The 25,427-nt window shown below is 38.9% G+C and overlaps 1 protein-coding gene across 2 annotated transcripts; it reads left to right on the top strand.

Annotated features, from left to right (window-relative positions):
• The first annotated feature begins 408 nt into the window (after window positions 1–408).
• Window positions 409–25,427, top strand: TMEM209 (transmembrane protein 209). 2 transcript variants are annotated; one of them, XM_066262299.1, is made up of 15 exons: window positions 409–499; window positions 1,378–1,514; window positions 1,639–1,697; window positions 2,381–2,509; window positions 2,981–3,219; window positions 5,796–5,997; window positions 12,949–13,124; window positions 14,029–14,100; window positions 16,218–16,314; window positions 17,436–17,561; window positions 18,991–19,088; window positions 19,904–20,018; window positions 20,114–20,211; window positions 22,829–22,902; window positions 24,680–25,424. In XM_066262299.1, exons 2-15 carry the CDS (start codon window positions 1,378–1,380, stop codon window positions 24,732–24,734), a joined length of 1,677 nt encoding a protein of 558 aa, XP_066118396.1. In that variant the 5' UTR covers window positions 409–499; the 3' UTR covers window positions 24,735–25,424. The 2 variants fall into 2 exon arrangements, with proteins under 2 accessions (XP_066118396.1, XP_066118397.1); XM_066262300.1 differs by lacking the exon at window positions 409–499 and adding an exon at window positions 545–665 and having other exon boundaries at window positions 24,680–25,427.

Genomic DNA, 25,427 nt, shown 5'->3' with positions numbered 1-25,427 from the left:
GATATTTAAGAATTAACATGGGGTCAGAACACACAGTTCTTTTTCCTTTTTTTTAACACAGAGGTGTGAGAAATGCTTTGTCATTGCTAATGGTGTCTGGAAATATTACCACGTCCCTTATCCTATAAATCAGCCACTCTGCTTAATAAAATGTTTTAATATGTGAGTCCATAATGCCCTAAGAAGCTAAAATTATATTAATACATAGAAATTTCTTTTGTTACTGTTATTACTTTATAGAAAGGGTTCAGAACGTGGTCTGCATTACTGCTGCTCAGCTTTCTCACCCGCACCTCAGTGCGAGCCACTAATCCTCGAGTGTTTCCCTGGTAACGCTCCCAATCCCCATCGCTCCTTAACCCTCCTCTTCTCGCGAGAAGAAATCGCCCGCCCGTTCTTCCGGTAATCAAGACTTGAAAGCTGGTCTCTTTCGCCTTAGCGCTTCGCGCATGTGCAGTAGAGAGTGGCGCGAGTCAGCGGCTTCCGCTCGAAGATCACGGTGCGTTTTAGGGGTGGTTTTTTGTGCTTCCTGGCCCCGCGGAATTCACGCGGGCCTGGCGAATTACGTGCCTGTGGACCTGCCGTGGGCTCATGCAAAGGGAGATGTGGCCGGGTATCCCGCCACCCGTGGAGGAACGGAGGACAGAAACGATAGGGTTGCGGAAGTTTGTATTGGGAGAGCCAAGGAGGGGAGCTCATTGGGTCCGGGGAGTTTTGAGTCCGGTTGGGTAGCGGGAAGGGTACGACTCCGTATAACAAAACTTACACTTGTCTGCAACGAATGAAGCCTAGCAAAAAGAAGGAAATACAAATCCCGGTGTAGTCCAAAGCAATGCACACTTCTTTCCACTCGCCCTCATCCCCCTCCCATCATGAGTACTGGCCCTTCCAAAAGTTAAAAACAAAACGGAGGTCCCGGCGTAGATCTGTCGGAGTGCAGAGTTAGTTTAAGATTATAGGCAGTTTTCTGCACAAAACTGTATGAGAGTCTAATGGCTTGTGACCTAAATGAGATAGTTTCTCCCAAAACTTGGTATTTAGAGTTTAAGTTTGTCCCTGAGCTAATGCTTGTGCCATAGTCCCAAAATACAGTACAGAGGAATTGCAGACGTAACTACCAACGCTTCAGTTACAAAATAACACGTTTTTATTAATTGGAAGTATTAAGTTGTTTTCTGAAGTGACCAGCCACTTCTTTATTGATTACAATATAGTGTCAGTGAGGTTAATAGTTTAGGGTTCCCTTTCCATATACTAATATTAAAGTGTAGAAAAAAAAATGAGGAAAAGGTGTGCGCAGTTTTTAGTTATTGTTATAAAGGACACACATGTGATCTCTTAAAACGGTTAATTCTTGTGTTTCTTGTTTTTGAATAGATGCAGGGGGAGCCAAGCCCTAGTACTTCCCTTATTGACAGAACCATCAAGATGAGAAAAGAAACAGAAGCTAGAAAGGTGGTTTTAGCCTGGGGACTCCTAAATGTATCTGTGGCTGGAATGATATATACTGAAATGTAAGTTAATTAGAAAAAAATCTAAGAGACCAGTGGTTGGTTCCACATGTTTTTGTGTTTGTTTTGATTTTGGGTGTTTTTTGTTTTTTTAAAATACATTAAAAAGCCTTTCTGATTCTTCCAGGACTGGAAAATTGATTAGTTCATATTATAATGTGACATACTGGCCCCTCTGGTATATTGGTAAGTAATTTTCTCTAATTTAGAATTACTGTCAACGAAAAACTACATTCAAGTTTAATTCAGCCATGCTTTCATTCAGCAAATATTTGCGTGCCTACTGTCTTCCAAAAACTGGGACTGCAGCAGCAGGGGAACAAAGTCCCTACCCTCGTGGAAGGAACATGTCAGTAAAAGAGACAATCAAATTAAACAATACAATTCTAGGTAATAATGAGTTCTGTGAAGAAAAATAAAGTTTAGGGTTAGTGAGATGTGTATCTGTTAATCTCCCTGAAATGCCTTTCCTACTTCTCATTTTTCACCTTTCAAGACCAGCCAGATTTCTACAACACTGATGCCTTCCTCAGTCTCTTTGAATACACTCATGAATCTAAAGTCTGTGAGAAAGGTGGTGTAAAAAGTGAAAGAGCAAGAGTTTTGAACTCTGCAGACCTGAGTTAGAATCATGGCTTCAGTAACGAGCTGTGTGCTCTTGCAAAAATCACTTTTCTGCCAACTGTTGGTTGGTCTTTAAAATAGAGGTGAAAATGTTTATTGTTCAAGTATTAAGGATTAGTCATAATGTTTTGAAACTCACTAGTAAGTACCCTGTATTTAATAGACACTCATTAAGTGGTAACTAGAGGAAGAAGTTTTCAATTATTAAGTCTTTTAAATTATTATTCATTATTATTCCCTTGTAGAGCTTGCCCTTGCGTCTCTCTTCAGCCTTAACGCCTTATTTGATTTTTGGAGATATTTCAAATATACTGTGGCACCGAGTCTGGTTGTTAGCCCTGGACAGCAAACACTTTTAGGGTTGAAAACAGCTGGTAAGTGTTTAACATCTTTTGCAAAGGTAGAGGAAAGGTTGGCAATAACTCTTTCTCAATTTAATTTTCCCGTTTCCTAGACTCGTCTGGAAGGGACTTAGACCATCTGGTTCAACTATATTAAGCAGGTCTATGATAAATTGTCCCAAGACCAGTAACTGTCATTCCTATTTGTATAAATTAAATGGATCTAGCAATCAATAGCCTCATGAAAATTTGTTCCACTGTTTAATTATAATTAAAATTAAATCACTAATGCTTGCTCAGTTGAGGCTAACTTCTTATTTTGTATTCTGTAGAAATTAGAAATGGTAAAGAACTAATTTGTGGTTTTTGGTGATAACTTATGTAATTTAACAACCAACTTCTATATTATTTTCCATTTTTCTGAAGAAAAAGATTTAGTTCATTAAATCTGTTTTCATAGAAATTTTATTTATTTGCCATTTATTTACCTATTTATTCTTCTAGTTGTACAGACTACGCCTCCACATGATCTGGCAGCAACCCAAATCCCTCCCTCTCCACCTTCTTCAATTCAAGGTCAGAGTGTGTTGAGTTACAGCCCATCTCGTTCACCTAGTGCCAGCCCCAAGTTCACTACCAGCTGTATAACCGGATACAGCCCTCAGCTACAAGGATTATCATCAGGGGGCAGTGGTTCTTATAGCCCAGGAGTGACCTATTCGCCCATCAGTGGTTATAATAAGGTAATGACTCTTTCTCTTGGCCAGTCACCTTGTTTTACAATTGGGAGATTACATTGACAGTCTAGTGAGTTGAAACTCCTAGTTTTATCAGTGAAGAAACAGCAACAGTGGGTAATAAACTTGCACTAATCACCCACTTAAGAGCCAGTTTTTACTATTGACTTCAAAATTTTCAAAAACAGTTACTTTTTAAACATTTGATTATGAAATTTTTCACATGGACATGAAAGGACCCGTACAGGGAGCTGCTGCGGATCACCCACCTTCCACAGTTAACATTTCGTTACTGTGTGAACAGATAATTCCGACCCAGTAAAACATGTTAAAAGTGTAAACTCTCAGAAAACTGGGTTGAAATCCTGGTATGATCTTAAGCAAGCTAAACTTTCATATCTAAAATTAGTATAATGATAATACCTATTATTAAGAGGATGAAATAAGATCATGTATATATGTATAAAATATTATTCCCTTTGAGCAAGGATAAACCAGTTAATGGAACAATAGCTCAAATATAGTCATAATATATATTATATATAAGGATTTACTATGTTCATTCAAATAACAAAAATCAGTGTGGAAAAGGATTAACATTTTTATTTTCAGACAGCATTAAAAATTATAAGATTTGGTTTTTTTTTTGTTTGTTTTTTTTTCTTTCCATTTTTCTGAAGCTGGAAACAGGGAGAGACAGTCAGACAGACTCCCGCATGCGCCCGACCGGGATCCACCCGGCACACCCACCAGGGGCGACGCTCTGCCCACCAGGGGGCGATGCTCTGCCCATCCTGGGCGTCGCCATATTACGACCAGAGCCACTCTAGCGCCTGGGGCAGAGGCCAAGGAGCCATCCCCAGCGCCCGGGCCATCTTTGCTCCAATGGAGCCTTGGCTGCGGGAGGGGAAGAGAGAGACAGAGAGGAAAGCGCGGCGGAGGGGTGGAGAAGCAAATGGGCGCTTCTCCTGTGTGCCCTGGCCGGGAATCGAACCCGGGTCCTCCGCACGCTAGGCCGACGCTCTACCGCTGAGCCAACCGGCCAGGGCAAGATTTGTTAATCCTTCATTTATTATAACCAAATATAAATTGAGCATGAAACCCTAGCAGAAATTTTCAATGTATTGTACTAAAGAGTTAACTATAGGTAATACCTGTGACCAGTAATTGTATTTTAAAGTGTTTAACTTCATTAGTATAAAGAAATGCAAATTAAAAGTGATTTTATAATACTCTTGGATATTAATTACATGTCTTTTCATAGAGTAATGCTGATGGACATATACCAAAAATAGGTACTCCTATTCTCTTCTGGATAATACAACTTAGTGCAACATTTTTGTTGAAAAGAATATATATAAAAATGTTTGCATGCTTTAATCAAATCATTTCAGTTCCACGAATTTTAAAGGAAGCCTTAAAATTAATCAAAGATTTATGTACAAAGATGTTTCCTGTTAACATTCATAGTAGCCAAAAATTGTAGACAATCCAGATGTCTAGAATAAGAAAAGGTAAAAATAAATTATGGTATATTTGTACAATAAAATACTAGATAGCTAGTAAGAATAATATTTATAAAGAATTTTTGGCCCTGGCCGGTTGGCTCAGCGGTAGAGCGTCGGCCTGGCGTGCGGGGGACCGGGGTTCGATTCCCGGCCAGGGCACATAGGAGAAGCACCCATTTGCTTCTCCACCCACCACCCCTCCTTCCTCTCTGTCTCTCTCTTCCCCTCCCACAGCCAAGGCTCCATTGGAGCAAAGATGGCCTGGGCGCTGGGGATGGCTCCTTGGCCTCTGCCCCAGGCGCTAGAGTGGCTCTGGTCGCAGCATAGCGATGCCCTGGAGGGGCAGAGCATCGCCCCCTGGTGGGCAGAGCATCGCCTCTGGTGGGCGTGCCGGGTGGATCGCGGTCGGGCGCATGCGGGAGTCTGTCTGACTGTCTCTCCCCGTTTCCAGCTTCAGAAAAATACAAAAAAAAAAAAAAAAAAAAGAATTTTTATTGGAAAATGCTTGGATAACTTTGAATAAAACAAGGACATAAAATTTTAAATTAAACAGTATTGTGTCAATTATGTGAAAAACATATTGACATAGCCATGTACATTTAAAGATTTGGAAATACACTCCTGTGGCTGGTTACCTAGTCGGTTAGAGCATTGTCCCAATTGTCAAATGTACCACCGTTTGTCTGTTCACTTATTGAAGGATAACAGGTTGCTTCCATGTTTTGGTAATTATGGGTAAAGCTGTTGTAAACATCTGTGTGCCGCTTTTTGTGTGGACATAAGTTTTCAACTCCTTTAGGTAAATGCCAAAGAGCACAATTGCTAGATCGTTTTGTAAGGGTATGTTTAGTTTTGTAAGAAACCATCAAACTGTCTTCCCAATTGGCTTTTCCATTTTGTGTTCCTGCCAGCTATGTATGAGAATTTCTGTTGCTTCACATCCTCATCCGCATTTGGTGTTGTCAGTGTTCTGGATTTTATTATTGGTGTATTATGTTTTAAAAGTCAAAAACCAAAACAAAAATAAATAAATTTCAATTAAATAAAGTGTGTTTTTTTTTTAATTTTGTATAGTTGGCAAGCTATAGTTCCTCTCCTTCTTCTCCATACCCTACCACTGTTGGACCAGTGGAGAGCGGTGGGTTGCGGTCTCGCTACCGTTCTTCACCCACTGTCTATAACTCCCCTACGGACAAAGAAGACTACATGACGGACCTGCGAACTCTGGATACTTTCCTTAGAAGTGAAGAAGAGAAACAGCATAGAGTGAAACTGGGTATGTATATGTAGGTTTTTGATCTAACATATAACATAAATATACTGCTCACAAAATTAGGGGATGTTTTCAAAATGAATATGAAGCGATAAAATATCCCCTAATTTTTATGAGCAGTATATTTGGTGTCACTCTACATTATCCTTAACTTGTTAGTTTCATTACTTTGATTAAATGTTTAAGTCTCTTACTAAAAACCTTGTGTAGTTCAGAAGACAAATATGTTTTGTTTCTATATTTTATGCAGTTAAAGTTCACCACATTTAAGTAAGATAAAACTGAACTGAGAAATCTTGAACATTAAGATTGAAAGCTTTTTCATATAGCGTAAGTTATAGTTTCTGTTTAAAAGTTGAGGCTCTCAGGGTCTGGCCAGTTAGCTCGGTTGGTTCAAGTGTCATCCCAAAACCTCAAGGTTGTGGGTTCAATCCCCAGTCTGAGCACATTAAGGAAGCACAACTAAGTGGAACAACAAATGAATGCTTTCTCTCTCTTTCTCTCTAATCAATCAAAAAAAAAAGCTGTCAAATGTCTTTGAAGTAGTGAATAGCAAAACTCATTGAAGTGACAGTTGTCTCCTTTCTGATAGTCCTTGGGAAGGTTGTTGTGGCTGTTAAGGACGAAGGACAGAGCATGGATTTACGCTAGAAGTGCTGCTGTTTTTCAGAACAATTTAAAGTTATCTTTAGTTTACCTTGGGAAACAATGTTAGAAAATCTTAATCTGTTTGGGGAGGATTTGATTATTACAAAGTCAATTATTTGAAACCAAATTAGGTTATTGAGCAGAGTAATGATTTTTCCCCGCAGGAACTTCCACAGAAAGCACATTAGGTGCTAAAGCATGGCCACAATGAGGAAGCCAGTTATTGGACCATGGCTCTTTGTGTCACTTTAAATCTCTCCATTGATGTTTAATACAATTTAGCCTCGAATTGCCACAAATGTCAAAGAAACAAATCAATATTATCTTGTTACTTGTCAATACACGCTTTTTCTTTTTAAATTTTGAAATATTTCAAGTGTACTGAAAATGCTAGTGTATAAACACAAAGAACAACGTATTAACCCTTTACATATCTTTGTCGTAGCCACTTTTTCTGCTTTCCATTTTTATTTCTTCCTTGACATATAGGAGTTTCTTGGAAGTGTTGTTGTTATTGATTAGTGTTGCTTTTAATTTCCAGACATATGAAATGAAAGGCTTGGTTATCTTTTCTCTGTTTTCTAAGCTGATTGTACTGAGCTGGAGATTCTGATCTGTACCTTATTGACTTGGGGGTGTTTTTTTCAGACTTGCATTTAGGCCTGCTATGTGATTACTTTTTATAAATGGTTCTTGGTATATTAAAAAGAATGCATAGTCTCAAATACTGGACTCCATGTTCATTTAGTAAGCTTCTTGATATGATTAATTTTTGTCTGCTTGATCTATTAGTCACTAAGGAAATGTGTTAAAAACTCCCAATGTTTGTCTTCCACTAAATATCTCTTCGTAATTCTGTCAAATTGGCTAAGTGTCCATGAGATTATATTAAGTGCATGTAAATTCAGAATTGTTAATACCATTCTGGTCAGTTACTCCTTTTATGCTTAGGCTTTTTGCCTTTAAGAGTATTTGTGTGACATTAACACAGCTCTCCTGTTTCATGTGGTTAGCATTTACCAGGTTCATCTATTGTTTATCCCTGTCCTTTTAACCCTCTGTGCCCATAGGTTTTAGTTAAGTATTTTATACAAATTAATTTCTAAAGTATTTATTTGGGAGCTACTTTGAGAGTATATAAACATCCTCTTCCTCACTAAATTTTGACTTACTAGTTTTGACATCCTTTTGAGATTCTTTTCAAAATTAATTATTTCTGTGTTGGTTGTCATAGTGGCTTTCTAATTCTGTCATTCTTTCAATATTTATCCCTTTTATGTTTAAACTTTTTTGTGATAAAATATACATAAGATTTATCATTTTAACCATTTTTAAATTGCATTTATTGGGGTGACACTGGTTAATAAAATTATATTGGTTTCAGATGTACAATTCTATAGTACATCAACTGTACATTGTATTGTATGTTCACCATTCCAAGACACATCTCCTCCCATCACCACACTGTGACCATTTTTAAGGTATAATTCACATTGTATTAGGTTCATTCACATTGTTGTCCAACCACCTTTCATATCTGTTTATTGGCATTCTTCTGTCAGATGGTTCTTTTTCTTCTTTTCCATTGTCATTTATTTTGATGGTTAGATATTCTCAGATTTGGCTAGTGGGCCACTTTATGTTCTTTTGACATGACACTCATTCTTTGAGCACTTTCTCTCACTCTTTTTTTTTTTTTTAATTTACAGCAACACAAGATATTTCAGGCTTCTTTTGTATTTTCCCTGGCTAACTAGCTCTGGAGTCAGTCTGTTTCTTTAAAGGACCATAACTGCTTTTAGTGAAGAATGATGTTTAGAAATTGATGTCTGGGCATTGGATATGCCATGTTAATAAAGTGTCATTACTCTAGGTCCTCTGAGCAGGCAGCTAGGGAAATGTATGTATATATACACACATTATATATATAAGTATATTTCTGTATCCATTCAGCTACAGGATCCCATCAGTTCATTCTGGAACAACATGGGTTTGAACTGCATGGGTCCATTAACATGGATTTTTTTCAGTTAATATATACAGTACAGTAAATACATTTACGATTTTCTTAACATTTTCTTCTCCAGCTTTATAAGAATACAGTATATAATACATATTAACATACAAAAAATGTGTTAATCGACTATGTTATTATTGGTAAAGCTTCTGGTCAACAGGAAACTATCAATAGTTAACTGTTGGTGGAATCAGAAGTTATATCGATACATGGGCTTGACCAAGCTGTGGCACAGTGGATAAAGCATCGGACTGGGATGCGGAAGACCCAGGTTCGAGACCCTGAGCTCGCCAGTTTGAGCTCAACTGGTTTGAGCAAGGCTCACCAGCTTGAACCCAAGGTCACTGGCTCGAGCAAGGGGTCACTCAGTCTGCTGTAGCCCCCAGTCAAGGCACATATGAGAAAGCAATCAATGAACAACTAAGGTGCCACAACAAAGAACTGATGCTTCTCATCGCCCTTCCTGTCTGTCTGTCCCTATCTGTCCCTCTTTCTGACTCTCTGTCTCTGTCACACACACACAAAAAGAAGTTATACATGGATTTTTAACTAAATGGGGAGGGGTCAATGCCCCTAACCCCCTCACTGTTCAAGGGTCAACTGTATATTAAAAACCATGAGTTCAGCCTGACCTGTGGTGGTCCAGTGGATAAAGTGTCAACCTGGAATGCTGAGCTCGCCAGTTTAAAACCCTGGGCTTGGCTGGTCAAGGCACATATGGGAGTTGGTGCTTCCTGTTCCTCTCCTATTCTCTTTTTCTTGCTTTCTCTCTTTCTCCTCTCTAAAATGAATAAATAAAATCTTTAAAAACAAAACCAAACCATGAGTTCATACTAATACCCCCAATTCCAATCCAGCTATAATGGGTTTATTCTAGCCTTTCCTCCCCATATTTGCAATTTCCTTCCTCAGTCGTGAGAAACCGGGCACTCACGTGCTTGTTCTCACATACCCATTTTGCTAAGAGCCACTTCATCCCTAAATATTTCACATGCATCTCCTAAGACAAGTACATTTTCCTCTCTACCTGCAACATGATCATCATACTTAATTACCATTATTCACATTCACATTTCCTGCAATTGACACAATAATGACCTTTGTAGCTTTTTTTCTTTCCTTTTACTGATGCAGGATCTAGTTAAGGTTCATGTACTGCATTTAGTTGTCATGCTTCTTGTCTTTTATGACATCTACATTCTCAAGAGGTCAGGCTAGTTGTATTGCACGTGTGGATTTATGTGATCATTTTCTCTTTATTAGATTAGATTTAAATACTATTTTTTGGCAAGAATACAACTTAAGTGGTGGTATGTCCCTTTCAGCGGATCTCATCAGGAGTCATATGGTATCGTTTTGTGCCTTTATTGGTAGTGCTATAAGGACTACTTGCCCAGGGGATGGCAACCTGATTTCTTCATAATAGCTTTTCCCTTTTGTAATACATAATCTATAGTATGATTTCTTTGAGACTTGGGACTATACTGTTCCCCCAACAGCCTTTCACTCAGTGGTTTTAGCTAACATTCATTGGTGGTCCTTTCCCAATAAATGAATACAGTGGTAGTTTCAAAATGGATACTTTCTACTATACTTTATTTTTTTCTACATTTAGTACTCTGGAATTCTTCTGTAAAGAACTTCCTCTTTACCCCTCACCCCACAGTTTGTTTTAGCTAGTTTGAACTCATTGGTCCTTTCATTAGTAATGTCTAACTAAACTGCTGTTCAGTTAACTCTTTTGAGTTTTTTATTTGTATTTTTTTATTTTTCAGAATTTTATTTGGTTCTTTCAAATATTCCTGACTTGTTTTAGAGTATCTTGTTTTGTTTCTGTTTTCAATTCCTCTTCCTATCTCAGTTACTTTAAACATTCTTTTAAAAAGTCTCTGTCTAGTAGTTCAGTTATCTAAAGTTTATAGAGATGAAATACTAACATTTTTTGGTCTTGTTGACTCATGCTTTGAGGCTTGTTTCCTTGTGATTATCTGGTTTTTCTGTTTGTTTTTGGTAGTCTCATCTTCAGAAGGGTTTTATCTGTGCTTGCTCTGTCCTGGGCAAGGCTGGATGGAAGCCTTGTTTCCTCCTAGAAGTTTTGTATATGTCTCTGCCAGGTCCCTAAGGAGGATCACTGGCTTTGAACTAACTTAAGTAATGTCTAGGCTTAAAGGATTAATCTCCAACAACCTAATACACACAAGCTTCTTCGTTATCTCCTGGTGCCAGCAGTCAGATTGCTTTCTTACCCACTGAGAATGTGGCCCTTTGAGGTTCCTGGCCCTCTGCCAAGTGCAAAGGATAGCAGTAGGAAAAGGGACTCAACCCAACTCTACCTCTTCGGGGCCTGCATCTTCATCACGGGTTCCCACTCAGCCACTGCAATCCCAGCTGATAGGTTTCCCGAAGCCTGCAGAATTCTCCAGGGCAGCCGCAGTGTCAGCTCACACAGGCCACTCTCCTTGTCAGGTCTCACCTCATTTCTAGCCTCTAGCTATTCCTCTTAACTTTTTGCATGCTCCATTACCCATTGGAATAAGGTGTTCTATTTTAATAAACATTTTTAGTTCTATATAGTGGAAGGTGTTTTAGGTTACCCGGTTTGTTAGGTTGCCAGAATTTAACATCTCTCTGTGTTTGATCCTTAGGTCTTTGGGCTTTTCCAGCTATAGATTGTGTGCTATTTGTTGTGGTGTGGTCATTACAGAGAGGCCCATGCTGTCACTGCTTACTGTGTATATTTTGCATGTACTTTGGCTAATGCACAACAGATAGTAAAGCTTCTTATTTCTGTCATCTTCTGTCTACAAACTATATAAAATTTTTGTCAAGTAAAGCCAGTCTTTACTGAAATTTTTCTTGTGTTCAAGTTTTCTCTGAGAAAACTTTTGAAGTTAATAGTCCTAATGATTATTTTTTATATTAATTGTCCTAACGATGAACCAAAATAGAATAACTTTGTGTTCTATCATGAACACAAAGTCTTTTACCTTCTGTTTTATTTCCAGTTTATTAACTTACTTGTGTTCATTTAAAACTTGTTTTCTTGATGGTAATTTATTCCTGTAAGTCAATTTTGCCAGAAGTCCTACTTGAAAATTTCACTGTACACCAAGTGTGATATTTCTTTATTGTACATAATTATTTACTTTTATGACAGATGAAACATACAAGTAGTCACCTGAACTACTGGTACAAACTGGCTGACCTTCAAGGTTGGATGCTGTAGATGAAATGTTCTCACATGTCCCTTTCATGACTTTTCATCCTTGGCACCTGTAAATAAATAGCATAAGAAAAGCAGTTTTATTATGTTATAGTCACTGCTGTTAGAAATTCTGCTAAGATTATTTTAAAAACTTATTTTTTGTGTGGGTGTGAAGTATCAATTGTTATTTTCAATATTAAACTTTAAAAAAATTAAGCCCTTCACAAGTATCAAATAATTGTCCTTGAAAACTTGCTCTTTATTTATTTTTATGTTTATTTTATTGATTTGAGATTGGGAGTGAGACAGGTACATCAATGTGCTCCTGTATGTGCCCTGACGGATCGAACCAGCAACCTCTGCGCCTCCAGATGATGCTCTAACCAACTGAGCTATCCGGCCAGGGCACATTTTGCTGTCTGTTTAAATACTGTGCTAGGTGCTAGGGGGAATAAATATTCCCTACCTTTCCAAATATTATTTGGAAAAAGAGATAAACTATAACTTTGAAATGTGATAATTACTCTGGATTAAATCCCTAAATGTTTACATTTTCTAAAAGTGAATTCAGAAGTGTGATCAGCAGAGTCTCTCTTCAATACAACACAGGAATTCCTACAGGATATGAATAGTGCACAGTAGAGTACAGGGAAGAGTGAGTTTAGTTGCCTAGAGAGTAATTTATTAACAGGAGGCTGTAGTTATCCCATTCAGAAAGAGTTTCTAAAAATTCAGGCAAGGAACTTCCTTAGCCTATTTACTTCCTAAAGAAATTTGTCTTTTGTTTCTCATTGAATCATTTGAAAGTCTAAGAGAATGAAACAAGCTTTCTTTTACAACAAAAATAAACATGTTCAACCACATACAGCTCTTAATACCATTAAGAAATGTCCTTGTTAACTTTTAGTACAAGTAGTCTGTGTTCTCTAAAGAAAAGATAATGTCGAGCTGGAGGGAAAAAGAAGCCCCTCGAGGCTGTCTTCCTTGGTGGCCATTGCCTCTGTGCCCAGATACCGCGTTCTCATACTAACACTAGATGTCAAAATGGCTGTAACACTGATGCTCTTTGATTTAATCATTATAGGGAGCCCAGATTCTACCTCGCCTTCTTCCAGTCCTACCTTCTGGAACTATAATCGTTCTATGGGGGATTATGCACAGACTCTAAAGAAGTTTCAGTACCAGCTTGCCTGTAGGTCTCAGGCCCCCTGTGCTAACAAAGATGAAGCCGACCTCAGCTCTAAACAAGCTGCAGAGGAGGTAAATGGAAAATACACATGGCTTAATTTTGTGATTTACAGATTATTTGAAAGGCTTCCTTTTTACTTCTGGAACATTTTCTTTTCTATAACCTCCACATTTATTGACCAGGAACATAAATCTGGCGCATGTTAAACAATAGAGAGGCTCTTATCTACTTTAGTGTGCCTAAAACTGAATATTGTATATTTTACTCTTGATGACACATAGTTGACATTGGTGTCCTGCCTAAAACATTTTTATGCATTCGTTTATACAAAGGTATCTCAAGTATCAATATGTACAAGACTCTTGCTTTTAAAATATATTTAGATCACTTCTCAACTTTTTGGCTAAGATCAAGGGGGAAATATATTTAGATTAGAACATTTGACAGTTTGTAACTTCTCTAGTTTAATACCAAATGCAGGGTTTTAATTTTGTTCTTCAAAGTGAGAAGAATCTTCTTTTAAACATATCAACATAAGGAATTTTATTTTTTTTATTTTTATTTTTTATTTATTCATTTTAGAAAGAAGAGGGAGAGACAGAGAGAGAGAGGAGAGATAGAGAGAGAGAAGGAGGGGGAGGAGCTGGAAGCATCAACTCCCATATGTGCCTTGACCAGGCAAGCCCAGGGTTTTGAACTGGTGACCTCAGCATTTCCAGGTCGACGCTTTATCCACTGCACCACCACAGGTCAGGCCAACATAAGGAATTTTAAAGATATGTCTGCATGAATAACAACAAGTGTGTAATAGGATATTATTGCATACAAGATCATTATTGACATTTGTGAAGGTTTTTTCCTTTTTATTTTTCCAAAAGTATTCCAAATACTTTTGAGGTTGAGGGAAAGAGTGACTGATTTCTAGCAACATTTTTTTTTCTCACTGATTGTTCATTTTAAACATATTTTTAATAGGTTTGGGCAAGAGTGACTATGAATAGACAACTTCTTGATCATATGGACTCATGGACAGCTAAATTCAGAAATGTAAGTTTGACATTACTCTTTGGTCAGTATTAGCACCTCTTAATATGCAAAGTATGTTATTAGAATATCAGTTAGAGATGTTAATTGTTAATTAGATTTCAGAATTATTAAAAGTACAACATGGACAGCATATATATATAAGGCTAAACATGACATTGACCGTATGGTATCCATTTGTAAGGGGTTTTTTCTTCCATGTTTAGCAAATTGGGGCCTTTTGGGTAAAGGAACAATAGTACCTCTTCCCTTTGCCAGCCACTCAATTTTATTTTTCAAAGACCTATTCTGTCAGGCCTGTTGTGTATCTAGAACTGTGAGGGAAGCAAAAATGAGTCTCTTGCTCTCAGAAAACTTCAGTTAGAGAGAAGACAGTATATGCATGAAGCTACATTGGAATATATCAAGTTATTTGATTTTTCTGAAGAAGAATGCTCTCTGTCTTTGGCCTAAAGGTTGGAAAGGCCAACTGTCTGTGTACAGAGGGAGGGAGTTCCCTTGTGTCAGCACTGCCTGTTTTCCTCGCTGCCCTTGGTGGCCCCTGTGCGACCCACCCAGGTTCTGCAGGCTGCTGGCCCCTCCTCCCCCGCGGTTGCCCCCCACCCCCACCCCCACAGGCGCCTCCACTCAGAGTCTGTGGAGGCCACTGCTGCCTCCCCTGTGTCATCCAGGAACAGCCACCCATCAGCTCCGCATCTTCTAGAAATATGTTAAAATCGCACTCCTTTTTCATTCTTTCCTTATAATTTAAATAGGGTATCAAGAGGGAGTGGTGAGAAAAATAGCAGCCTACTTTCTGGAACCAGAAGCCTGGATGGCATTTTAAAGATAAAATTCTTGAGCCCAACCTTGGAAATACTGAATCAGACTTTCTGGGAATGAGGCCTGGATCTCTCCCCTGGGCCCCTTAGATCAGTTTGCTGTAGCCAAAGAGGGGTTGGCAAGCAGGATGCATTTAATAAATTTTGGGAGAATGGATGTCTTAGAACTGTACTCTCTGTTATTTCTGCTTACAGGCTTGTCTAACATGCCTATTTATTTCCCATTGATTTAAGAGAGAGGAAGGGGTGGAGGGAGATGAAGAGAAGCATCAATTTGTTGTTGCACTTAGTTGTGCATCCATTGATTGCTTCTCATCTGTGCCCTGACTGGGACTCAAAACAACAATCTTGGTGTCAAACTGGCACCCTTGGGATCAAGCCAGCTATCCTGGGATCAAACTGGTGACCTCAGCACTCTGGGACAATGCTCTGTCCACTGCACCAACAGCCAGGGCTAAAGTGCCAGTATAATTAAAGTATGTTTTGGTCGGAGTGTTAGCTCGGAAGAAACATAAATGCAGTCCCTTGACTGAATTTCTTAGGCTACAATGTTCTGAAATTTAGGGTTTTTTGGACATTTTTAAGGAAGAGTAGACATATATTTCATCTGAAACATTTTTTCATCCTTTCATTTTATGGTTCAACAGGAGCATGGAAACAAATGGTGGAAGTTACCACAAACACATACACACAAACATAACACCAATAAACCAGACAGGGTGTTTCCCTAGACAGTCTTCTCATTTCCCACAATTAGTTTGATATTAGCCATGCGAAGTGGCATTTGAAATCCCTAATCATAAAGTAATGTGGTAATATTCTCAAGCCAGTTTCAGATGTAATACATCTTTTTTCTACATGGTTAGGGAATTAGGGGAGCCTACTGAGAGTTAATCAATTATGTTCATTTGAAAAACTGTCTTACTAATTACAAACCAATATAAACACTGCATGAATAAATGTATGACTAATCACCTTAGAAATGTAAACTGAAGACATCCTTGTAACTTACGTATAATAAGCATAGAAAGAAATATTCCAGAAAAACTTAATACATAACTGAAAGTTTTATATTTTCTTCGAGAAAAAAACAAAAGGCATATGTGATTTAAGAAGATAACGTCATTAACTTACATTCCAGTAGCATGTTCACTTAACTCTAACTTCAGGAAGCTGCTCCTTGCATTCTCTTTCTCTGTACTTGTTAGTATTTACATACACAACAGTAAAAAGATCTTAGAGTCTTATGAGAAATGCTTTGGAATTATGTGTCCAAAACCTTTTCATGTTTCCTCCTAGTGGATCAATGAGACAATATTAGTGCCACTTGTACAAGAAATTGAGTCTGTCAGCACACAGATGAGACGCATAGGTTGTCCGGAGCTGCAGATAGGAGGTATGTGATTCCCTGTCGATGAGTCTGCCAAGTGGGAAATCTGTCCTGTTGTGGGATGTTGAACTACTTCCTGTCTTACCTGGAGGTGAAGGAAAAGTCTAAATGTCTGTAATACAGTTCTTTTTGTTAATATTACGGTTTTATTGAAATGTAATTTACTTAAAAGTCCACAGTTCAGAGGTTTGGATTGTCAACCATCAATCAATCTTACACTGTTTCCTCAGCTGGAATAGAAACCCCACCTACCGTTAGCAGTCACCCCAGTTTCCTAGCGCCGCCCATCCCCCAGCCCTAGGCAGCTACCAGTCTACTTTCTGCCTCTGTCCATAGGCCTCCTCTGCAGAGTGCATATGAATGGGATCAGGCAGGATGTTGTCCTTGTGATTGGCTTTTTTCACTTAATCAAGTTTTCAAGTTTCGTTCATGCTGTAGCATGTGTCAGTTACCACCGTGATGTGCTTTCTAAACAACAACATTGCCTTATGACTGCAAAGCAATATACATGTGTTCAAGTAGAAAATTCAAAAAGTACAGAAATACGCAAAGAATATTATCCATAATTCTGCTTCCAGAGATAACCACTATCAATTTAATCACAAGCAGTTATTGTTTTTAAAGAAAAATACTATGATGCCAACTATATGTATCTATTTTAAGTTATCCCATAACTTAAGAGCAAGAGAAGTGTATATTTAGGAGTTGAGGAAATACGGCACATATATATGTATATATTTCTAATTAAATTAGAGTGATACTATTTTGTTGTGTTTTTCCCCCCACCCTTTCTCTTTTGGTAAGTATTCTCCAGGATTATTTTTATGGCTGGACTATTTTTTATATGAGTGTATGTGTGTCTTTTGTGTGTTAGTTGTTTATATATCTTCCAAAATGGTTCTGGCTGCTGCTTTTGGAGGGAGAGGGAAAACGGGGGAGGGAGCAGATAGCTATCTGGCCACCTTGTCAGAAATTATAAAAATGTAAGAAGATAATGCAAATTGTTAAGGTGTAAATTGTTGCTGTCATTTATTCCTTGAATATCTTATCTATTGAGGGAAGAGCGTTTTGGTTTTTTAGAGAACCACATGAATAATATCATTTTCTGTGTGGTTTATTTTTAACAGAGGCCAGTATTACCAGCTTGAAACAAGCTGCTCTAGTCAAAGCTCCTCTCATTCCAACTCTGAATACAATCGTGCAATACCTCGACCTCACCCCCAATCAAGAGTACTTGTTTGAAAGGATCAAAGGTAACTCCTGATTAGAAGATGAAAAAAAATGAAAACCTTTTCACTACTTTGAGATTTTATAAATAAAGGGAATAAGGGAAAAACATGTTCTTGAAAAAATGTAAAGTATCACTAGGTATGATCTTATATTTTATGAAAATATATTTAATTATAGCTTAAGTAAGGTTTACACTTGAACAGCTTTTGGGTTTTATATTTTATGTGCTTAAGAATTGTCAAAATAATATACTTAGCCTTGAATGTGTTAGTTAATAATTTTATTCTATAGAGAAAAACTTCAAAATGAGCTAAATGGACTCAAGTGAATATTTTACTCATTTTCTATTCAACAAACCCTGTATGAGCCTTCTAGATTGAATAGTTATCAACATTTCCCATATTTGATTCTCTTCTCTCTACATATACACACACATAACACCTTTTCTTGCTTATTTGAAAGTATATTGTAGACATATCATTACTTTTCAGCATGCAAATTCCTAAAAAGAAAAAGAACATGTGCCTACATTATCACAATACAATTATCAGACCTTAAAAATTAAAAATATTTGCCCTGGCCAGCGGCGCAGTGGATGGAGCATTGCCCCTGAGCACCGAGGTTAGCAGTTTGATCCCCAGGTCACTGGCTCAATCCCCGGATTGCCAGCTTGAGCCTCTGTCAGGGCAAGTATGCGAAGTGATCAGTTGGTGCACAGCTAATTGGAGCAGCGAGTTGATGCTTCTTTCTGTCTGTCTCTCCTTTCTCACCTCTCTCCTCCCCTTCTCACCTCTCTCCTCCCCTTCTCACCTCTCTCCTTCCCTTCCTCTCTCTCAAAATCAATGTGAAAAAAATATATTTCTGTAATATTATCTAATACACAGTTCATATTCAAATTTCTCAATTGTCCATAGAATGTTATATATCCTTTTTTTCTAACCAGGATAAGGTGTAGGTTCACACATTACATGTATTGTTTCCTTTTTTCTTTTTTTGGTGTTTTTGTCTAAAACAGTTCTGCTACCTTTTTCCCACATGACATTGACTTTTTTTTTTAAGAGCCCAGAATATTAGTCTTATCTCACATCTTGGATTTATATGTTCTTTCTTCTGGTAATGTTTAAGTTCATCTTTGATAGCTTGTATTTCTTTATATTGTAGGTCTCTTGATCAGGTTGGTTTGTTTTTAGATTTTATTCATTTTAGAGAGAGGGGACAGAGGGGGGGGTAGCAGAAAACATCAATTCCCATATGTGCCTTGACCAGGGAAGCCAGGGGTTTCAAACTGGCGACCTCAGCACTCCAGGTGGACGCTTTACCCACTGCACCACCACAGGTCATGTTGATCAGGTTTTTAAGATGATATGCTTCTCTTATTGTTACTCCTTAGTCTTTTTTCCCTTCATTTTTTGCATATTCTTAGCTTTTTTTATTTCACCTTGATTGCTACAGAACTTTCTCAAGGAGGCTGCATGAGCTCATTTCGATGGAATAGAGGTGGCGACTTCAAAGGACGCAAGTGGGATACAGACCTGCCCACCGATTCTGCTGTAAGTCTCTAGTTTATTTGAGGGGTTTTTTTCCAGTTCTGTTACTGGATTTATGAGTTTTTATTTTCCCATTATCAAGATAAGTATTAAAAAGAATTTAGAAACTAAGAAATAAAAAATTGTTTTTGTTTTTTATTTTGGTGTATTTTTTTCCCTTATTAGATTGTCCTAGTTTTTCATGTATTTCTATCAGAGTTGTAATCATTCTGTAGGTAAAATTGTACATCCTGCCTTTTTTCACTTTTGCAGTGTTTGAGTAGTTTTTTCGTTATTACACAGTATCATTTAGCTATTCTATTATTGGACCTAAAAGTTGGAGAAATGTGATAAGGGAAAGGATTTTTCTTTTCTAATGTTGCAAGGAATACAGTGCTGCATATTTCTTGTTTATTTGGGATTACTACTTTAAAAAAGATTCCTAAAATTAGATTTATAAGTTCAAAGAGTATAAAGTTTTGGGGCATTTAAGAGTTTTTCAAAATCATGTTTAAATTTTTTTATAGTGATTGTTATGTGTGAGAAATGAAGTTTTAAATACTAACATTTAAACTGAGAATTGAATAGAAGTGTGTTTTATCTTGGTGTTGCTGTTCATTAACTGTATGGGTGTGAAGACACACTCAGCAGACAAGTAGGAATGTCTTTTATCTTTGCATTTTACAGATTTCATCTTATAACCACTTGAAAGCATTTTTGCTAATTCTCTCTTAAGGGAAAAATTTTAAAATTATAGTCATAAACACAGATGTTTTTAAAGGGCTCCATCGATGATAGAGTTTCATGCTGACTTTGAAAAATTGTTTCCTCATTTCTAGATCATCGTGCATGTGTTTTGCACCTACCTCGATTCCAGATTACCTCCACATCCTAAATACCCTGATGGAAAAACATTTACTTCCCAGCACTTTGTTCAGACACCCAATAAACCAGGTATCAGCTGCTCTTAAAAGAATGGGTTGAGCTTTTCATATGAAATACATCTAGTGGCTTTGTTTGGTTTTTCATGGAGCGTATTTCCCTTACAGATGTGACAAATGAGAATGTTTTCTGCATTTATCAGAGTGCCATCAACCCTCCCCATTATGAGCTAATCTACCAGCGTCACGTCTACAATCTCCCAAAGGTACTTCTCAGTGTGGGAGCTGCTGCTATAGAATGGCATGGATTACTTGCTTAGATAATGTTTTTAAAATTAGAATATCTTATTTATGGACTAGGTAAACTTTTGAATTAGGGAAAATGTGTTTCTTGCATACCCCCTTTTTTAACTATAAAAGTATATGTTTAATTTGGAAAAGTGTAAAGAAAAAACACTCATTATTACTTAGAGGAAGCTGTTAACATTTTGGTGTATTGTTTTAGGTTAATTTCATTTTGCTCTTTCTCTGTACTATTTTTTATAAGTTGAAATAACTTATATAGTTTTATATCCTTTTAAAAATTAACTTTATAACATAATTTCTATGACATTAAAAAGCTTCATAAAAATACATTTTAATAGGCCCTGGCCGGTTGGCTCAGCGGTAGAGCGTCGGCCTGGCGTGCGGGGGACCCGGGTTCGATTCCCGGCCAGGGCACATAGGAGAAGCGCCCATTTGCTTCTCCACCCCCACCCCCTCCTTCCTCTCTGTCTCTCTCTTCCCCTCCCGCAGCCAAGGCTCCATTGGAGCAAAGATGGCCCAGGCGCTGGGGATGGCTCCTTGGCCTCTGCCCCAGGCGCTAGAGTGGCTCTGGTCGCAGCAGAGTGACCCCCCGGAGGGGCAGAGCATCGGCCCCTGGTGGGCAGAGCGTCGCCCCTGGTGGGCGTGCCGGGTGGATCCCGGTCGGGCGCATGCGGGAGTCTGTCTGACTGTCTCTCCCCGTTTCCAGCTTCAGAAAAGAAAAAAAAAACATTTTAATAGCTGTAAAAAACTTCATCATAAGATTGTAATGTAATTCATTCAACCATTCCTCTACTGTTGGACATTTTGAATGTTTCTAATTCTTCATTATCATAGTAGTGCCGAATACTCATCTTTATGCATATCACTATCTGCGTTTCAGATAATTTCTTTCGCCCAGAGTCCAAAAGTAAAATCCTAGGTTACAGAATATTTTCAGGGCTTTTAAAATCTGTATCAAACTACTGTATTAAAAAAGGTTATCGTAGCCCTGACCAGTTGGTTCAGTCAGTTAAAGAGTCATCCGGAAATGCCAAAATTATGGGTATGATCCCTGGTCAGGGACCATATAGGAAGCAACCAATGAATGCACAGCTAAGTGAAACAAGTGAATGCTTCTTTCTCTCTCTCTTCCTCTCTTCATACGTCTCTCCCCCTTCCTCCCTCTTTCTCTCTCCTTTCTTACTCCCTCTGTCTCTCTAAAAATCAATCAAAAAATTTAAATAAGTAAATAAGGTTGTACTGATTTACACTTCTCTCCAGGGATTTTGCTCGTGGTTGCAAGCCTCATTTCTTTTGATGACCTTTGCAGTTATTTTTGTTACGAGCATCTTTACTAAGAAATTTCACACTATTCTCTATCAGGTTTCCAAGAAAGAATATTAATTTCATTTTTTTCAAGTTTAAAATGTCAACTTCGGCCCTGGCCGGTTGGCTCAGCGGTAGAGCGTCAGCCTAGCGTGCGGAGGACCCGGGTTCGATTCCCGGCCAGGGCACACAGGAGAAGCGCCCATTTGCTTCTCCACCCCTCCTCCGCGCTTTCCTCTCTGTCTCTCTCTTCCCCTCCCGCAGCCAAGGCTCCATTGGAGCAGAGATGGCCCGGGCGCTGGGCATGGCTCTGTGGCCTCTGCCTCAGGCGCTGGAGTGGCTCTGGTCGCAATATGGCGACGCCCAGGATGGGCAGAGCATCGCCCCCTGGGGGGCAGAGCGTCGCCCCTGGTGGGTGTGCCGGGTGGATCCCGGTCGGGCGCATGCGGGAGTCTGTCTGACTGTCTCTCCCTGTTTCCAGCTTCAGAAAAATGAAAAAAAAAAAAAAAAAAAAATGTCAACTTCGGGCCCTGGCCAGTTGGCTCAGCGGTAGAGTGTCGGCCTGGCGTGCGGGGGACCTGGGTTCGATTCCCGGCCAGGGCACATAGGAGAAGCGCCCATTTGCTTCTCCATCCCCCCCCCCTTCCTCTCTGTCTCTCTCTTCCCCTCCCGCAGCCAAAGCTCCATGGGAGCAAAGATAACCCGGGCGCTGGGGATGGCTCCTCGGCCTCTGCCCCAGGCACTAGAGTGGCTCTGGTCGCGGCAGAGCGACGCCCCAGAGGGGCAGAGCATCGCCCCCTGGTGGGCAGAGCGTTGCCCCTGGTGGGCGTGCCGGGTGGATCCCAGTCGGGCGCATGCGGGACTTCCCAGTCTGTTTACTTTCTGCTCCACTTTCAGGTCTCAACTTAAAAACCTTTCCCTCAGGCAGGTGTTCCCTTGCCTCACCAGCCTGGGTCAGAGGCCCACATATGTTCCCACACGCCTTCCCCTCCCCCCATAACATTTGTCACACTACTTGTAATTCTGAGTTTACTGTCTGCCTTTCTACTAGACTTTAAGCTCCTTGATCACATGGACCCTCCCTTTTTCACTGCAGTATTCCCACTTCCTAGCACAAAGTAGGCACTTTGTGTAATGAATGAATGAAAATCTGAATTACATGGAATTCTGAGTTTGTAGGCTGTGAGTTGATAGGCTCTGCCTTCACCTATCAGACTGAATCGTTTGCTCAGTTTGGTTTAAATCTTGCTGTCTTTTTTCTCTTTGTTCCAGGGCCGAAATAATATGTTTCATACATTATTAATGTTCCTCTACATCATAAAGACCAAAGAGTCAGGAATGCTTGGGTAGGTATTTATGCTTTCAAACACATAAGATTTTCTTCCTTTGTTAAGTAAGATTCTGTAGGAGTTTCAAGTGGTTGACTTTGGGAAGTGGGCTTGGGTAATACAGAGAACTGTTTATTTCTGTCAGAAACTTTTAACAGTCTGTGATTTTAAAAATTATGAGTACAATTAAAAATGTTACAGTTAGGGGGTAAGGGTGTTATGTTGGGTGGGACACTTGAATCCATATTAACACAATAAATTAAAATTAATAAAAAAATGTTACAAAATGCCCTTCCAAAAAGGTAATTTCTATCAATCATGTTTTCCTCTTTTTTCCCTCACTGACACTGCAAATGATAAGTTCAATTTGATACAAAAATGTCTTAATTTGTGCTTATTTGTGAGTCTAAGCATCTTTCTTTATTAACCATTTGTATAACACTTCTCTGGGAAAAGACTTTTGTGTCTTTGACCATTTTCTGTATTTTTCTTTTCTAATGAACTCATACTCTCTTTCTGTGATGTATATTAACTTGGATTTGCTATCTTGGGCATTTTTGTAATTTATATTTTTTATTTTTTTTTACCAAAATGAATACAGATTCATAATTTTAAAAAATCTGTAGTGCTAACAGTTTGACAGAAATAAGCAGTTCCCTGTATTACCCAAACCCACTTCCCAAAGTCAACCACTTGAACCTCCTGTGGCTTTTCCTCCTGATACTGCTCCTGTGGTGTCAAATAATAGAGCTATGCAGCTCTCTCTCGACTCTTCAGTGTTGGATATAGTTGGCTGATTTTTTACTCTGTTAGATGAGTAGTTCATAGCCTTCTTCTCTTCTCATACTTTGAATACAGTTCTGTTACTCTCTAGAGTAGAAGTCAATTTTTTTTTGTTATATGCGATATGGTTTAGTTTAAGCTATATTAAATTAATACCCATATGCAATTTCACTAAAGCATCCCTAATACTTAGAAAAGTCCTAATTCAAGTCAAACTGGTAAAATTTTCTAAGAGGCCTATATCTATATCCTCCATTTTTAAAACTTAATTGGCACATCTACTTTGGTGCTAAAATTATTCTGTTAATTCTATCTGATATAATACTTCTTGAGGTGCACTGAAAAATTGATTTTCAACACTCTATAAATCTTTTTATTCTAAGTTCAGCTTTTAAGCACAGTTAAGAAAGTAATTACTGGCCCTGGCCGGTTGGCTCAGCGGTAGAGCGTCGGCCTAGCGTGCAGAGGACCCGGGTTCGATTCCCGGCCAGGGCACATAGGAGAAGCGCCCATTTGCTTCTCCACCCCTCCGCCGCGCCTTCCTCTCTGTCTCTCTCTTCCCCTCCAGCAGCCAAGGCTCCATTGGAGCAAAGATGGCCCGGGCGCTGGGGATGGCTCTGTGGCCTCTGCCCCAGGCGCTAGAGTGGCTCTGGTCGCAACATGGCGACACCCAGGAGGGTCGCAACATGGCGACGCCCAGGATGGGCAGAGCATTGCCCCCTGGTGGGCAGAGCGTCGCCCCCTGGTGGGCGTGCAGGGTGGATCCCGGTCGGGCGCATGCGGGAGTCTGTCTGTCTCTCCCTGTTTCCAGCTTCAGAAAAATGCAAAAAAAAAAAAAAAAGAAAGTAATTACTGTTACTAGAATTCACCTGATAAACCATGTGTACCATAACTTATTACAGAATAGCTTTAAATGTCATCAATTAATCATGTACCCTTGTTTTAGTTATTTGAGAAAAGACCTTCAATGCTTGGCAATGAATTACACTAAAACTATTTTTTTTCTTTATAGGAGAGTTAATCTTGGTCTATCTGGTGTAAATGTTTTATGGATTTTTGGCGAGTAGTGAATTCCAAACTGATGGAGACTTCTATTTGAGTCAGAAGTTGAATCTAAGCATCTCTGAGTCACCATCTCTTTTGTTTTATTGCACGTGTATGTTATAATCTCTTTGGATTTATTGAAAAATTAGCTATTTTGAAACTTCCTTGTGAAAGTATGCCCTGTATCTTTAACACCAAGAGACATTACCCTCAATTTTTCATTCCACTTCAGATTTTCCAATTGCATACAAAACTCAACCCTTAAAATTGTTGTTGACCCAAAACAGTGCAATTCTGCCTTAATTAAATAAATACGAGACAAATTTTGGTTATTTACTGTCATATGAGAACATTAGGCCCAGCAACACATCATTGAGGAAAATGAAGTGCTGCAGTAGATAGATGGTAGATAAATAGATAGAGACATAGATGATGATAGATAGATAGATAGATAGATAGATAGATAGATAGATAGATAGATAGTAGTCCTTTTTCGTTGTGACTTCTAATTAAGAATCATCTACCTGATTCTTCTCAAAAATTGTTTTTTCAGCCCTGGCCAGTTGGCTCAGTGGTAGAGCATCGGCCTGGCATGCAGGAGTCCCGGGTTCGATTGCCAGCCAGGGCACACAGGAGAAGCGCCCATCTGCTTCTCCACCCCAACCCCCTCCTTCCTCTCTGTATTTCTCTTCCCCTCCCACAGCCAAGGCTCCATT

The sequence above is a fragment of the Saccopteryx bilineata genome, chromosome 2, assembly GCF_036850765.1.
Source record: "Saccopteryx bilineata isolate mSacBil1 chromosome 2, mSacBil1_pri_phased_curated, whole genome shotgun sequence".
In the NCBI taxonomy this organism is placed as follows: domain Eukaryota; kingdom Metazoa; phylum Chordata; class Mammalia; order Chiroptera; family Emballonuridae; genus Saccopteryx; species Saccopteryx bilineata.
The sequence above is the reverse complement of the archived record's forward strand: the minus strand, read 5'-3'. Positions and strand labels throughout refer to the sequence as shown.

What these genes read in the sequence shown, in the direction of transcription:
- TMEM209 (XM_066262300.1), top strand. Translation starts at nt 1,378, where the DNA reads ATGCAGGGGGAGCCAAGCCCTAGTACTTCCCTTATTGACAGAACCATC. An exon ending in ACAGCATAGAGTGAAACTGG is followed by an intron (nt 5,998 to 12,948) that starts GTATGTATATGT and finishes TAATCATTATAG; the next exon opens with GGAGCCCAGATTCTACCTCG. An exon ending in TCAGACACCCAATAAACCAG is followed by an intron (nt 20,019 to 20,113) that starts GTATCAGCTGCT and finishes TTTCCCTTACAG; the next exon opens with ATGTGACAAATGAGAATGTT.